Genomic DNA, 16,647 nt, shown 5'->3' with positions numbered 1-16,647 from the left:
TAAAATCCTAGAAATTAAAAATTACACACGTGGAAGACTAGTCCTCTATCCCCAATTGCCTCTTGAGACCCCGGATCATTTGCTCATGTGTTGCAAGTTGATCCGGAGTCATCCGAGACGTATCGTTCATATAGAGTTGACTCAAGATGGCCCACAACGTGTTGTTCGGGGGTGGAGGAGGCACAAAGGGAGCGAGCGGGGCGGCGGGGGCGGATGGAGTCGAGGCGCGACGGTGAGAGCGGTTGGCCGCCGCCTTCTTCCTTCCTTGCGGGCGGGAAGCTGCTCGGGCCAGCGTCGGGGCTACCCAAGTTAGCTCCGGCAAGGCCGGGGTAGCCACATCATCGGAGACGCCCAGTCGGATAGGGCAACCGACAGGACCGTTCTTTGGAGGAGGCCGGAGGAGGATCTTCGCTATGCCGCCCCTATGCCGGATGTTGGCGCCCCTCCTGCCAACAATCTAGGTACTTGAACGGTTTGAACTCCTCCCGTTGGTATGCCGCCAAGGCGCAGTGATGATGTCAAGCTTGTTCGTGCCGCTCCCCGCCGACCCTCTTCCCCTGGAGGTAAATCCCCCTGGAACTTCCCGGGATTGCCTCGTTACATCGAAGATGCAATTGCGAACCATACAATCATTGCGATATATGGTTCCCGCCGGCCGGGTTTCATTGTAGAGGCGAGTGATGCGCCACCAATAAGTTTCTCCGGTTTGGTTCGTGCCGACGTCCGGATCTTCGGAGACTGCCAAGTAGGCTTTGAACATCACCATCATCTCACCCGGAGTGTACGCGGTGAGGGTGCCACGAACAGGAGGAGTAGGAACAGAAGTAGGAGTAGGAATAGAGCTCTGCTCCCTCCCGATCCGGGTTCGGGTGCCCACCCGAACCCGGGGGCGTTTAGGTCGTGCAACGGGTAAGGACGGTAGCCACCCGGAGCTTGCGAACCTTGAGTTTGAGGAGGGGCCGTAAATTGGGTTTCCGGACTATATCCGGCCTCGGAATCGAACCAATCGTGGTTCCAACCGCGATTGCCGGAGGGGTGATCGCCGGAGCCGGACATTGTGTAGTGTGGTGGGAATTTAGATGAGAGAGTATGAGGAAAAAGATGAGAGAATGTAGATGAATGATGATAGAATAGATGAGAATGTGATTTTTTTTTTTTGTGTTGAAGTGGGGGTATTTATAGATGAAAATGTGAATTTTGGGGAAAAAAAATTGAAAAATAAATTAAAAGTGGGTAGAAAACGGATATAATTTTTTGGGAAGTGGGAAAATATTTTTTTTTATTTAAAAACATTTTTTAAAATAAATTTTGAATTTTTAAAAAAAAAAAAAAAACGAATTTGCCACGTAGGGCTGCTCAGCGGCACGGACGGACGAGCTCCAGGGGTGGACGGACAATACCGTGCTCAGCGGCACGGACAGACGAGCAGCGTCCTTGCTACCGCTGCGGATGCTCTAATCTCTCCAGTTTTATTGAGAAAAAAAAACAAGTTTTTTCCTGCCTTTAATTCCCTACGAAGCTAGTGTATCAAATTAAAATTGAAATACTATAGTCAGTTGTTTTTCTTGTATCAGTTGCTGAAAGTCAAAGAAACTACTCCCTCCGTCAGATAATAGAGTCTTGTTTCTTGTTTTAATTTGTCCGCGAATAGTGGTTCCAGTTCATTTTTATAATAGTGATATGATCTCATATTTCGCCTACTCATTCCACTCACATATCATTTAAAATTAATACTACTATAAAGGTGGAACCCATATATCATTAATTTTTTGCCGTTCACTTTTTTTAATATTTCTTAAAATTAATATCATCGTGCAGTGACAAAGCCACATGAGGGCCAGGGGAGCCCATGGCCCCCCATCAATTTCATCGTTTACTATATTACATATACATATATCCATAATTCATGTATTAATAACTAGCATAGGTGGTTTACCATTCTGTCTTTGTCCCACCATGTTTAGAGTTAGAAGCGCCCCAAATCTTGTATATTGAATTTTTAGTTTAACAATGTTCATTTTTTATATTTATTACTCCTTAGTTTTTGCATCCATATATGTATCTTACACTAATATTGTTAGTAAGTCCAATTTTAAAGTTATTTCACACGTATTATTAATCTTTTTCATAGTCTCCACTTAGGTCCCAACGATTTTTGACGATGAAAACACAAAAAAATCTCACAACTATGAAAAGTAAATTGGGCCCCCCAATACTAAAATTTTAGCTTCACCACTGCCACTATGTAATGAGACTGCTGATATGTGAACTAAGACCTTAGAAAATCACTTAGCTAGTTTTTTAACTTATAGCATTGTGATTGAGTCCATGATTCATTGTAATCAACTCTAATACATTCAACTCTTTGTATAAAGATCAATTACACATTTATAATAATGAAAGTAAATAATATATTTATGATTCAATAATCTTTAATATTCATATATATTGAATTCTTTCCCTTTTTTATGAACAGGCTTTCTCACTGTAGCCTTAATAATTTCCTTCAAACTTCAAAGACATATATTCTATTCATTCCAACCATTATAATTTATAACATGTTATGGCATATAATCAAAGCTTCAATAATACTATGACACAAAACGAAATACTCCATGTTATTACTATAACAATAGATAAGACTCAAATCAATTAATAAAAAGTGAATTAATAAAAAAAAATGATAATTTTTCTTAAAATATTCAATTAGTCAATCCAGCATTATACTTAACCCCCGTCGCAGGCAGCCATGTATTTCCCGCAATAAACTCGGCCACCGTGTATCTCTTCGCCTCATCCTTACCGTTCAAAACCCGATAACCGGGCCACTTAACACGGGCCTCTGTTCCCGCCCCCGGCCCGTAATTCATGTACTCTGCATAAAACAGAGTATCCAGCGCGAAACTGCCGTTCCACTCCAACCACCCTTCGGGCCTAACTGCGCTGCTGATGTACGACTGCATCACCACTGTCCGAGAATGCGATTTCCACGGCCTCCCAAGGTACGTTGGAATCGTAACCTCGCGCTCGGCTGAAATGTTGCAGAACTGGATCGAGAAGCCCGTTTCTTCGCTGGAATTCCGCCGGCCATGTGCGGTGATAGTGTTCTTCTGATTGGGAAGGCCGTTCCGGGCCATGATCTCGCAGTTCTGGAAGACGGCCTCCCCGTTGCCGAATATGAAGTCGACCGTGCCGCTGATCTTGCATTCGCGGTAGAATTGGCGCATTGAATGAGCGTATAATGTATCCTGATATCCTCTGACATTGCAGCGGTATAGCACCGAGAGGTTGGAATCGGATCGATACGCCACCGCTTGGTGCTTTCGCGGGCCGGCTGTGTTCTCGAATGTTATGTCACGGGCTAAGAATCCTTGCCCATTTGCGGCTTCATTTGTTCCATTATCAAGGCTCGTTAGTAAATATATTAATGAAATTATGTGATATGTGTGTGACCTATCTATAATATTCTAAAATTTTTTATTTTCGTCAAAATACAAGATCATTTTAAAACATTTATATATTCATGCCACGGGATGGAATCAAATGAAAACTCTTTACATCGTACAAACTCCAAACTTTGATCTGGATGGTTAGATTTTAAAATTAATATCAACAAATGACAAATAACGTCAACAGAAAATGTCAACACGACGTCAACTGGTTGACAATGTATTGACATTTTATTTTGACGTTATTTGTCATCTATTGACAGCAAATCTAGAAATCTAACAGGTCTTATCATAGTGTGGAGTTTGTTGTAAAAAATACAGTATGTTGATTAACACTACCCTTCATTCTATTGTTAAAAAATCAAGACAATATGAAATACTCCATCTGTTTCCTCATTCCATTGTTGGAAAGAAGTGGCTTTTAAGAAATTATTTGACTTTAATTTATACTCCCTTCGTCCCGGCTAAGATGACACATTCCTTAGCTGGCACGGGATTTTAGGAGTAATTGGTTAATGTGTTTAATTGGAGAGAGAAAAGGTGGGTGGAAGTATTAAAATAGAGAGAGAAAGAAAGATGAATATTTTAATAGGGGTGGAAAAAAGTGGTTAAGTGTATTAATTGGAGAGAGAAAGTTTCCAAAAAAGAAAATGTGTCATCTTGGTTGGGACAAACTAAAAAGGAAAATGTGTCATCTTAAGCGGGACGGAGGGAGTAATAATTTAGTTAAATAGTGAAATCCACTTATGAAAAAAAAAACCAAATAGGACTTTAAATCGCAGAAATGAATGATGAGATTCTTACCAAATGTAGCAGAGTCGTAAGCAGTCCAGCCATCAACACAGCTGCGATTACCAGAAATAATCGTCGCATCGACGCCGTCGCCGATCATCATTATGTTCCATTTCTTCTTCCCGATCTCCACATACTCCTCGTACACACCTCGTTTGACGTATATAACGTATTTCCTGGTGCTATACTCTGGCGCTGCGCGGACCGCTTCCGCGACGCTGCTGAAGTTCCCGGTCCCGTCTGCAGCGACCACCGCGTCCGCAGTGGCGCTGCTGGCGGATTGGAGGAGTTTCCGGTCACGCGATTTGATCCAGCGTGGAAATTGATCGCTGCTCGTCAACCTTCTACCGCCGCCGCCGGAATTGGACTTGACCATGGAGAGAAGGTCGAGGACTAATGAGGTGACGTGGTCTAAGCTGCCGGAAACCAAGCTTTTTACGACGCCGTTTGTGCCGTCAAATCCTTCTATGCAAGTGTCTTGATTCGTCAATGCTCCGCTTAGTAACGTCTTCACGTCGTCAATCACATTTCCGGTGTCGTTACTCTTCCCTACATATTGTTTATAGGGAAGATTTTTAAGCAAACACGAGGGGTTATAATCAATATCGAACAAATTTCAAGTGCCGAACTGTCGAACCCGTCATTTTTAGTTTGTTTTAGGGAATTTTATAAAATCCGGATTTGAAAAATACGGATGTCATTTTTAGATCAGTTTAGGTCATGCTTACCATCATAACCTAAAAACAAGACTAGGAATGACGTCTGCATTGTCTAAAAATGACCTCCGGATGGGATTCTAGGGTTCTACAATAAGATTGAGTTTTGCATGTATCACAGCTGAATATTTTCATAAGCAAAGATTTTTAAATTTCAAGGATCATTACATCCATGCAAGTGTAGATCTGCAATCAGCATGTACTTTTTCTTACAAACTCCAAACTATGATCTGAACCGTTAGATTTCAAGATTCGATGTCAACAGATGATAAATTATGTCAAAAGAAAATGTCATCTCAATGTCAGTCGGTTGACAATGTTGACATTTTCCGTTGACGTTCTATGTTTGTTGACATCAAATCTTAAAATCTAACGGTCCACATCATAATTTGTAGTTTGTACAATATATAGAGATTTTGGATTTGATTATTGTCCCTAAAAATGTATGCCTAATTAAACAACTCTCCTTTGTAAAAAACATTACACTAAAACAACCTTACCATATGTATTAAGCGAAGCAGATAGGGCAGAGCTCAACTGGTCCATGGACACGTCCATGAGTTCGAGGCAATCGGAGATGGCATTGCTAAGCCGGAAATCACCCACTTTTCCGGCAAACATGGACACGATGGAGACCACCTTCTGCACTACACCAACGGTGGACTTCACCGTCTCAGAAAATTCCGAGACCGGAACTTTTAAACATGCTGATTCGCTCAAATCGCCACGCCCACCCTCAGCCAAACACACAACTATCACCATCAATAGAGTTTTCCATAAACCAGAAGCCATTATAGTCTCTAGAAGAAGAACTAATAAGCTTTTTTATTAGTTCCACTCTTTATCAAGGTATATATATAGATATATCTTCTGAATTTTATTAGTGTATTTACGTACGTAATAAAATATTTTTAAACTTTTCCATTTTTGAGAACTTGTTTTTGAGGGCTTTTATTTCCTTCTAGTCTAAGTAGTCTATTTAAAATTGTGAGAATAACAATTTCCATTGTTCTTGAATTTAATGTTTTAAATAAATTAAGCAAAAATCCAGTTAATTTTAACAACTAAAGATTCGTGAGAATTAGATGGAAATTAACCAACCCAGCTAGGACTTATTAAAATGAAATACAAAACTAGCTAAGCCAAACATCTAAGCACTAGAGTTTGTTGGCTTTTTACACTGATCATATATTGAAATTTTTTAATACAATAGATTATGAAAATTTTAAACATGAATTAGCTAGATTATAATAATTGTGGGTCAAAAAATATGTGTTCAATAATATCCCGTAAGAACATATACCCCACTTTTATTTCCACTGTTAATCAATGTTTTAGTTTTTCTTCGATTTGCTCTTTCTCTGGACATATTTAATTTTGCCAGGTATTGGAAATTAGGATATATAATTGTTTTTTAGATTTTATCATTATAGTTCAATGTTGTTGATCGTAACCGTTGCTTTTCCATAATTAAGATCTCATTGTTATTAAAAATAACTACTAATTTGATTTGGTACCAAAAAAAGGTAAGCAAAGGATCTTGTCTAATAAGTTTAAACTTTTTGAAATACACTTTAGCACGGGCATTTCAATAGAGTTTCATGAATAAAAATGGAAAAATCTTGATAAATCTAATAAATATAAATGTGGTGCTTCTTAGTCTATATAAAAGTATATTTGACACGCAACACTAATTTTTTGGGATAGAATATATTTCATAGAATAATAATGCAAAATGGGAAGACTCCCCTGCATTTGGATGCAAACCAAAGAATATGAATGCTATATGATTCTAGCTCATATATAGAGAAATTTGCATCAAAATAGTGCAGAAGTAACATTAGGTGCAAAATGATTTGGACTTTTTACCACTTTTTAACTAATTTAAGTCGTAAATAAATGGGTGTGAACATCCATGCACGAACCTTTTTTCGATTCCATTTCCACAATTTCCAGTTATAGACATAGAAGGCATGATAATAAAACGAAAGTAATTAGAAAAAAAAGAGAGAGAGAGAGAGAGAGACTAGGAATGGCATGCAATTTGCAATGCGTAAACATTACAAAAAATTAGTGTTTCCGAAACCTTAATCATGGATAGCAACGGTCCCCACGATTACGCGTTAACTAAAGCTAACTTTCTGATTCTCTCAATCTCTCCAGTTTTATTGAGAAAAAAACAAGTTTTTTCCTGCCTTTAATTCCCTATGAAGCTAGCGTACCAAATTAAAATTGAAATACTATAGTCAATTGTAGTATAATTTTCTTGTATCAGTTGCTAAAAGTCAAAGAAACTACATCCTCCGTCAGCTAATAGAGTCTTGTTTCATGTTTTTATTTGTCTACGAATAGTGTAGTTCCGTTTCATTTTTACTATAAATGATAAAATGGTCCCACATTTCACCAACTCATTCTATGCATATTTTATTTAAAACTAATATATATAAATGAGACTCATATACCATTAAATTTTGACCACTCACTTTTTTTAACATTTCTTAAAATATATGCCACCAAGAAATGAGAGCTAATGTGTGAACTTAGACCTTAGAAAGTCACGTAGCTATAAGTTTGTTAACTGGTACTTTTCGAGGAAGTTACACTTGTAGCATTGTGATTGAGTCCATGATACATTACTTTGAATCATTTCCGATTACATTTGGCAAGACTTTCTAACTTCTGTATATAATACTCCATCCGTACTTTAAAAATAGACAATATTTGCTATATGTTTCTTAAAGATAGAGTAGTTTTATTTATGAAAACTTTTTTTTTAATGAGATGGGTCATATTCTCCACTAATAATATTTCAATCATTTTTTTTATCTCTCTCTTACTTTACCAATCTTGTATTAAAACTCGTACATTTCAAATATTGTCTATTTTTTTTAAAATGGGGGGAGTATAATATGGCGATAGGGCATAGCAAGGATCATTCGATAAAATTGGATTTTGTACGTGTTTATAGGAATTGATTGATTTTTGTATACATTTGGCTATTAAAAGGACATTAATATCTTTTATTCTCTATAATTTGGTATTTTGACCATTTTATAAAGTTTTAAAAAAAAAGAGTTAAAAATAGGTGAAAATGAGTGAAAACGAGCGCATAGAATGAATTGGAGGCCAGCCATGTTTCAGTGACTCACTGAATGGCAAGTCAACGACTCACTAAAACCGGCAGTTTTTCAGAGAACATACAGCTACTCGGTATGACTGCACGGGATTCCGGAAGAGGCCAGCAGCGACTTGCCGAATTGCAACCGAGCGACTTGTTGCGGCCAAATTCGATTCATTTTTAGATTTCTACGTATTTAAGGCCCACAAACACGACTTCCAGGGAACCCATTCACGCCCCCAAACATCATATTTTCGTCCTAGAGCAAGAGGAAGGTATCCGGAAGGCTTTGATCACCGAAGACTTCTATCTGCACAGTTCTTCTCCGTGACATTCATCTTTTCTATCTAAACTTACGTTTTCTCCACTTTATTATTTTTTTTAATACGAGTGCAAAAAATGAAACATCTCTATTAACGTGCGGGGATCATCTCTTACATTAACGTGGAACATATAGAGTAATTCTTATTCTTATTAGAGCATACGTATTTAAAGTTGTGTGAGCTATAAAAATAAAAGAAATGTGTAATGCTATATGACGACCTAAATGATTGTCGAGCTTGAACAAAATGCAATAATAAAAATTAAACATGAGCTATTTCATGTAGTGGAACCTTCCCTACAAAATTCCTTTTTAACCTGTACAAGGAAATTTTAGATAAAAGCAAATTAAACTACTTATATATGTTTTGAGAGGATTCTCTTTCACAATTTTGAAGGAATCGCAACAAAAAAATTGTCAAATTTAGTAAATAAAATGACTAAGAAACAAGCAACGAAGATAATTGTTGTTCCACCTCTTCCCAATTGTGGACCTTGGTTACAAGAGGATGTTGATGAGCAGCATGCTCTGTTTTGCACCATGGATATGAATTCTCATAATCGAAAAGCAGAACCTTTATCCCTACTGCTGCACATTCTACCGCATACCTCGGGTTATCATCGATCAACACCTTTGCTCCCAACGACCTGCACGACATACATAGTTCTATTCAGCTAGATATACATAACGCAACACATTGGAAAAATGTTGAAACACAAAGGAAAAAGGACAAATGTGTTGATTTGTACTTGCAAATGTCAGATTTCGGTCTTGATTTGCCATCCAAAGCAAAATGGTTCCCGAAATGGATTTCTCGGAAAAGACCTGGGTAATGTTTCTCGATCCATTCGATTGTGTGGTCCTTGATAGCATTCTGGCGAGACCTGTACATAATATACTAAATCAGATAATGATCCTGAGGGGAAATATCAAAACGTCAGTATACATACGTCACAATGGACAAGTTATAAACTTCAGATAGCTTTTCAAGTGCTTCTCGAGCTCCTGGAATTGGATTTATCCCTTTCTTGAAGTAAGGTGTCTTGAAAAACTCATGTACACGATGATCAGCTGCCACAAGAAGAGAAACAGCATACATTCATTCAAATTCCAAATAAATAGAGTCATGAAATACAAGAAAACACGCACACAATTTTTATTCTTTCCTTTTTAAGGAAGTAAATGATTCATTCAACTCGACTGAGAGCAGATATATCAAGCTCTTGGTAGGAAATTTATCGGACCAAACCATCAGGTCCATATAAATATATAAACTCATCCAAACAAGATTTGAAAAACAGTACTCCCTCTGTCCCCAAAGAATATGCACTTTGGGTTCGGCATGAGTTTTAATCTAAACTTGGTAAAGTAGGAGAGAGGTAAAGAGAAAAAGTAATTAAAGTATTTTTAGTGGTGAATGGGTCCCACCTCATTAGAGAGAAAAGACTTCCAAAACTAGAAAGTGCATATTCTTGTGAGACAGACAAAAAAAGGAAAGAGTGCATATTCTTGTGGGACGGAGGGAGTATATTTCAGCCAATGCAGCAATTAGAAACCTCTGACATCTAAAACATTTATAACTAAAGGACTGGACATAAGAGTGCGTCAATATTGTAGTCGAAGCCAATATTACACTATTCAGAAACAACAGAATACATATTGTATCATGATACTATGATAAAATCTATATAAAAAATGTATTTTCTTTCAAGAAAAGGGAGGAAATAAAATCATGGATTTATCCTAAAAATAGCAGCAGGGATGAAAAAGGAAGATAGAACAGCATGCTTAAAATGAACTTCAAATCATTGAAATCACATATAAGCCCAAAAATAAAGGAAAACGTGATTAAAGTGTATGAGTGTGACAACAAGCCAAGTTGAGCATATTCTGTAATACCTTCACCGCGTGAACAGTTCCATATCTGCAAGAAAAATAAGTATGGGTCAGGAAGGATACAGATGATTAGCAATTGTCTCTGGAGATAATATAGGAGGCAGAATAACCAAACCACCCTACTTGCAGTTTCTCAATTAACGGACGCGAAGTAATCATATAGCAAACTATGACATTATTGTCCACCCAATCCCATGCCTGTGTAGCTCACTTGTTGAAGCGTAAAATTATTTTTCAAGTTTCAGCAGAATCACTTTCTCAAACCCCCTCAATTTTATTTTACATCTCAAATGCTATTACATTTATTTGGTGTTTGTAGCAGACGAAAGTGGAACTCAAGTCTATAGATAGAAGCCAGAACAACATATTTAAAACGGCGGAATATGCATATATACATCACTAGCCACTCAATGCTTAAAACACTTCCACAGAATGATTCAAAACAAAAATGAAAAGAGATGCCACAGTGAGGGGCAAAGAGATAAGGAAGCAATTGTTTTCTTCTCTATACTTGTTTGCTGTATAGCAGAATAAAATCCTCTATACAGAAACAAGGTGCAAGTAACAGAAAAAAAAAACGATAAGCAAATTTTACTTATATAAATCACAATAGGATCAAAATAGATATATCTAGAGACATTTCACTTTGAGGAGACTATAAAAGAGTTATCCTGTCTTACACAGTACCTTGAAGAACTCATAGACGTGGTATTCAGAAACCGAGTGGTTTAGAGAGTAGCGATCCGCTATGAATCGATTAAGAGCAGACACGAAGTTCCCTAGAACTGCCAACAAACCAATAAATGGATTTCAACATTTCACGAAGATAACAAATGCTTCTAGACTTTCAATGATAGAATCAGGAAGTCAAGTAGAATCAAAATGATACTAAACAAGATTAGACTCTAATAGAATCCTAAATTATGCCAATAGCACAAGGCACTTTTTCAATTTACTAATCACCAGCTAATATATTATTCGATACAATACCAAAAGATGCAACAAATTGTTCTATCAAAACAAAAGCGAAATTCAAAATCTGTGAATATTAGATACCTTCATCAACATCAACGGCAATCATGATTTTCTCGGAGGAAGAATGGTCCCTAGCTCCAGCGGAATTCCCCCAATTTGCAGAGGCGTCACCGTTAAAAACCCTAGGATCAACAGTCCGCCGCTGATCCTCCGCCCTAACAACCTCTTCAGAAAGATCCAGCAGCTGCGGAATCGACGGGCCATACGCCCGCGCTTTCAGCGCCTCATTCACACCAACACGGTCGCTATTCGGATCAATACAATTCCGCAAAACATTATTGCATTTATCAGAGGCGCGGCTGAATCCATACGCAAAAAATTTCCCCCTACTCGAATCAATTGCTGACGATGCAGCGGAAGAAAGCCTTCGGAAAGACATACTCCTATTAAAATCTCTTTGGCTCAACAAGGAATTCGAGGCCGCCGCCGCCATAAAACAACGAACCAAACGGCGGAATCGGGGAAAGCAATTAGCGTTCGACAAAATTGCTTGCCAAGAAGGCGTCTTTATCATGCCGACCTCTCATACATTCATAAATTGAGGGTTGCGCAGTAGAAGAAACAGAGGAATCAATGGCGGATTCTGGTGTGGGATAATATTTAGGACAACAAAAGATCTAATGGAAACCGAGCCCTATTAATAGAGGAGAAGAGATTATCCATGGCCAAATATATCAAATTCCATAGTTTCCTCGAATTCAAGAATAAATATTTATCAAAATTTATGAAGCCAGAGAATCATAGATCGATCCATAAAAAAAATTCCATAATTCTTTATGTATTAGTACTACATTAAAGTTTAATTTGCGCATTTAATTTAATAATGATATAAGTAATAAATTAATAATAGAATAACTAACTAGGCAATCATAAAATGCAAACTTGTATATTATACAAACTCAAAACTACTCAACACAGCTTCAACACAGTTTCAATACAATATCAACACAGTGTAAAATTTCAAGATTTTAATATCAATATAGTATTAACACAATATCAGCAAATCATTAACTACCGTTGAAATTCTATTGACATTTTCCTATTGATGTTTTTTTGTGATCTGTTGACATTTTTCAATGGTCCAGATCATAGTTTTGAGTTTGTACAATATTTAAAGTTTTCATTTGATCACATCTCATAACTAAATAGTGTTTAAATATTTAGGGCTATTCGATTTGTAAGATTGTATCATAATTAAATATATAGTTAGGGGTATTCGATTTGCAAGATTGTATCCGGATTAAATATATAGTATGTTTGGTTCGTGAGATTCAATCTCACAATTCAATCCTAGATGGATAATCATGAGATAATTAGTCATAGACTCATAGTTAAACCTCCTATGACTAAAATAATCTCACAACTCAATTCTAGATTATATCTTGATATTATTTTATCTAGCAAACCGAACACCATCTTAAAGGATATATATCAAATATTTTAAAATTTTCATATTTGTTTTTTAGACTTACGCATGGAGCCAAAAATCAAATAAGGTGGACACTCTCTCCCATCGCCGGCCCTTCACACTCAGTTTGTCCTCGCCGCGGCTTGTCGCCACCGTGCAATAGGAGCCCCGTCCACCGCCGCCCCCCTTCGCACTCAGCCGCGTCCCCGCCCAATACTCGGCGTGCCCGTGGCTCCATCCACCACCCTATCCGCCCTCGTCCTCCACTATAGAGAGGCGCGACCCAGCCACCTTCCTCGGCGGACGCCGTGTCATCCCACTGTGGACACTCTTAGTTCAATTTATATTGACATCTTATATACTCCCTCCATCCCAGCCTAAGTGTGACATTTTCCTTTCTTGTACGTCCCAACCTAAGTGAGACGTTTCCTTTTTTGGCAATAATCAACCCATTCCTCTCTCCTACCTTTTCCTCTTATCTCTCCTACTTTTTCATCCGTCTTACTTTATTCTCTATTTCTCTTTCTTACTTTTTCCTCCCTCTTACTTTATTCTTTCTTACTTTATCTTCTCTCTTACTTTTTTCTTTGTTTCCCTTTCTTATTTACTCTTTCTCTTACTTTATTATTAACAGTTTAATTCATAAAACACTACTACCTAAATTCATGTACCAAAATAGAAACATCTCGCTTAGGTCGGGACGAAGGGAGTATTTTTTATTTGAATGTGATTTATTTTAAGAAAATGCTTCGTCCATAAAAATAAGGGCATTTTCCAATTTCGCCCGTCATATAAAATCTCGTTTCTAATTATGCATAAATTCTGTTGCCGTCCTAAACGTTGTTTTTTTTTTAGACAGATGGAGTATAAATATAAGGGCAAACTTCCTTAAAAGTCATAACTTTTTTCGATTTCTGGTATTCCTCACGAACTAAAAAATTGCATATAATGTCATGAACTTTAAATTCGGTCACCGTTTTCTCATGACGGGTTTTCCGGCCATGAAGCAAGTTGACGTGGTTGCTGAGTGTATAAGTTGACGTGGCTGCAGACGCGTCAAACTGCCCTAAAAGTCACAAACTATCCAGCTGACGTGTCCTTTTAAGCTGACGCGGTTACTGAGTGTATACAAACGTGCTTACTCGTATTTTAACCCACAAAATCTCCAAATTTACCCTATTCACTCATAATTCACTCTCCATTTTTTTACCATAAATTCACACCCCAAAATTCCATCCACTTCACTTTTACATCGTTGTCGACAACGATGAGCATGGCAGTGGCGAGGAGTTTCTGTGTGGAGGCGGAGGGTCACTTTCCTGTTTCTTAAATGCCGCCACGGCGACTGACTGCTACTTCTTCCCGCTCCGCTTCCTACACAGGATAAATAATAGTAAAAGCAAGAGAAACCACCCCAAAACAGAAGCAATGGTGTCGTCACAAAGCTTCTTCTTCCCTCCGCCACCGCCACTCACGGCTCCACCGGCGGCAATAGCTAGAGTTTCGGGGCACATGATGTCAAGAGGCTTCCCACAAAGAGAAGTGTCGAGAAATGATTCCTTCGATTTTCCCACAAGGCCTTTCGGAATGGAGTCGTTTAAATTGTTGAAAGAAACGTTGAATTGATCAAGATTTAGGAGCTAAAGTGATTATTCTAAAAGGACGAAATTAAAATCAAAACCGCACATTCAAACAAGAAAATTGGCTGAATTCGAACAAGTTGAAAAGTTGCACATTCAATTGAAATTGAGCAAAATCGATTGTTTGAAATAGGAAAAATCAAAATTGAATTGCGGTAGAAATCTCGACTGGAGGGAGAAGAAATTGCGATGAAAGAATGGGAAAAGTTAATGGGAAAAACCGAAAAATGGGAAAAGTTTGTGACTGTTAGGGTTAATGACTATCTGCCTTTTTCCATGTCAGATTCAAGCTTGCCATGTGCACAAGATTTCGATCGGAAAACTCCAGGGTCGGGTCAAATGGAAAATTTCAATAACCTGGTAAAGTTCATGACATTATACTTCAATTTTTTATTAGTTCGTGAGAAAAACCGAAAAATGGAAAAAGTCTGTGACTTTTAGGACAATTTGCCCTAAATATAATATCTCGTTAGAATAATAGACAATCTATTCATCCATATGTAATGTATCTCATTTTGACTTGATTATACACATTTGGTTTCTGTCTTGTAGAGATGACACAAGGAAGGGCGTGTTGCAAGCATCTTGTCTCCCGTGTGTTGCTCGACCAATGGACGGAGGGGGGGTTGTCTCACCACGCGTCCACCTTGTAAACACAGGATTAAGAAAACACAATTGTCATGAATAAATATACTCTCTTCGTCCATGAAAATTATGAATATTTGGTTTGGCACGAGTTTATAATGTATATTGATAGAGTAAGAGAGAGGAAGATAAAGAGTAGTTTAAATAGTATTAGTAGAGAGTGAACTCCACATCTTTAGTAGTTAGTGTAATAATATAAGTTGTAAATAAAATAGTGTGTAGGAGTATTGTGTTAAAATATTACAAAATCAGAAAGTTCATATTTTTCGAAGACGGACTAATAAGAAAATAGTTTATACTCTTCAGGACAGATTGAGTATGTTTTATTCAAACCGAAACCAATGCAATACTTGCCTGTACAATTGAATAAACCAAGAAAATAAATCATGATTCCAAAAATTCCCTCCGTCCCACAAGAATATGCACTCTTTCATTTTTAGTCCGTCCCACAAGAATATGTACTTTCTAATTTTGGAAACTCTTTTCACTCTAATGAGTTGGGACTTGTTCTTCACTAACAATACTTTAATTACTTTTTCTTTCTACCCCTCTATTCCTTTACAAATTTTGCATTAAAACTCGTGTCTAACCCAAAGTGCATATTGGGACAGAGGGAGTATGAAAATTTAGCTAAAGTCAAGTTCAAATGAGATGTAGGTAGGGGTGGGGAAAATACCAAAATGCCGAAAATACCGGTTATTTGGTATACAACAATTTTCGGCACGGTATGATACTGTACCGTAATTTTTCAGTGCGCAACAGTATCAATTTTCCTATACCGCTGTATACTATAGAATACCGAATATTTGGTATATACCGTAGATTCGGTATAACGAATCTTTGCCGCATACGAAAAAATCGGTAAACGTTGAAATATTATATTATATTTAATATATCTATATATAAAATAGAATTAAAAAGAAAAAATCTCTTAAAATCCTACATTTAAATATTTTGTATATAAAATAGATATTTTTTGCATAACGGTATTACGGTATACTGTACCGTACTTTGGTATACTGCAATAATAGTAAGATAACAGTATCAAAAATTAATCATGCCGAATTTTCAATATAACAAAAAAATCAGTTTGGTATTGTATGATATTTTGTCATACCACACTTTCCGATATGGTATGCGGTATGACGTTCCATCTCCAAGATATAGGCATTTGGAAATGAAATCCCTTAATACAAAAGGTTGTCAAAAACCATAGTTTGTTTTTCTGAATTTAGAGAGTACGGTTGAAAAATAAAGAAGGTGCAAGTAAGGGCTGCATTTGCTCGTATAGGCCCCTCACTGTTAGAAATTTGGGCTTCCACATGACTAATTTAATGTGTATGGCTATCTTTCAGTTGCCCAATTAAAGTGATCCAATAAAGATTAAAGTTTGGGCTAAAATGTATTTATTTTGTTATGGAAATAAGTGTAGATACCATAAAGTGATTTTCTATTTGATGAGGGACCGAATAGAAAATAAAGGGGTTTATATTCAATATAAATATAAGCTAGGGTTATGGTCCCCAGACGTCAGAAGAACATTCGATATCTCTGTATTCTCTCGGCAGACTATCGCGAAGAACGTCTCTGATCGTTTGGAAGATCCATAGCCGCTATAATTCAATA

General features: G+C 37.3%; 2 protein-coding genes across 2 annotated transcripts; both read right to left on the bottom strand.

Annotated features, from left to right (window-relative positions):
- Positions 1-2,599: 2,599 nt before the first annotated feature.
- On the bottom strand, positions 2,600-5,764 carry LOC125190779 (pectinesterase/pectinesterase inhibitor PPE8B-like). Its single transcript, XM_048088179.1, has 3 exons — positions 5,458-5,764; positions 4,254-4,790; positions 2,600-3,385 (listed from the first exon to the last, which is right to left on the bottom strand). The coding sequence occupies exons 1-3, from the start codon at positions 5,747-5,749 to the stop codon at positions 2,703-2,705; spliced, it is 1,512 nt and encodes a 503-aa protein (XP_047944136.1). The 5' UTR covers positions 5,750-5,764; the 3' UTR covers positions 2,600-2,702.
- A 2,889-nt stretch (positions 5,765-8,653) lies between these two features.
- Positions 8,654-12,015, bottom strand: LOC125186343. Its single transcript, XM_048082693.1, has 6 exons — positions 11,350-12,015; positions 10,981-11,078; positions 10,297-10,321; positions 9,348-9,468; positions 9,147-9,281; positions 8,654-9,044 (listed from the first exon to the last, which is right to left on the bottom strand). The coding sequence occupies exons 1-6, from the start codon at positions 11,840-11,842 to the stop codon at positions 8,837-8,839; spliced, it is 1,080 nt and encodes a 359-aa protein (XP_047938650.1). The 5' UTR covers positions 11,843-12,015; the 3' UTR covers positions 8,654-8,836.
- Positions 12,016-16,647: the final 4,632 nt, after the last annotated feature.

The sequence above is a fragment of the Salvia hispanica genome, chromosome 5 (assembly GCF_023119035.1).
Source record: "Salvia hispanica cultivar TCC Black 2014 chromosome 5, UniMelb_Shisp_WGS_1.0, whole genome shotgun sequence".
Classification (NCBI taxonomy): domain Eukaryota; kingdom Viridiplantae; phylum Streptophyta; class Magnoliopsida; order Lamiales; family Lamiaceae; genus Salvia; species Salvia hispanica.
The sequence above is the reverse complement of the archived record's forward strand: the minus strand, read 5'-3'. Positions and strand labels throughout refer to the sequence as shown.

Excerpts from the sequence above, each read along its gene's own strand:
- LOC125190779 (XM_048088179.1), bottom strand. The coding sequence starts at position 5,749 with ATGGCTTCTGGTTTATGGAAAACTCTATTGATGGTGATAGTTGTGTGT. Across the intron at positions 4,791-5,457 it reads TGCTTCGCTTAATACATATG|GGAAGAGTAACGACACCGGA; the intron begins GTAAGGTTGTTT and ends AACAATATGTAG. Across the intron at positions 3,386-4,253 it reads TTACGACTCTGCTACATTTG|CCGCAAATGGGCAAGGATTC; the intron begins GTAAGAATCTCA and ends GAACAAATGAAG.
- LOC125186343 (XM_048082693.1), bottom strand. The coding sequence starts at position 11,842 with ATGATAAAGACGCCTTCTTGGCAAGCAATTTTGTCGAACGCTAATTGC. Across the intron at positions 10,322-10,980 it reads ACGTCTATGAGTTCTTCAAG|ATATGGAACTGTTCACGCGG; the intron begins GTACTGTGTAAG and ends TTTTTCTTGCAG. Across the intron at positions 9,045-9,146 it reads CCGAAATCTGACATTTGCAA|GTCGTTGGGAGCAAAGGTGT; the intron begins GTACAAATCAAC and ends TATGTCGTGCAG.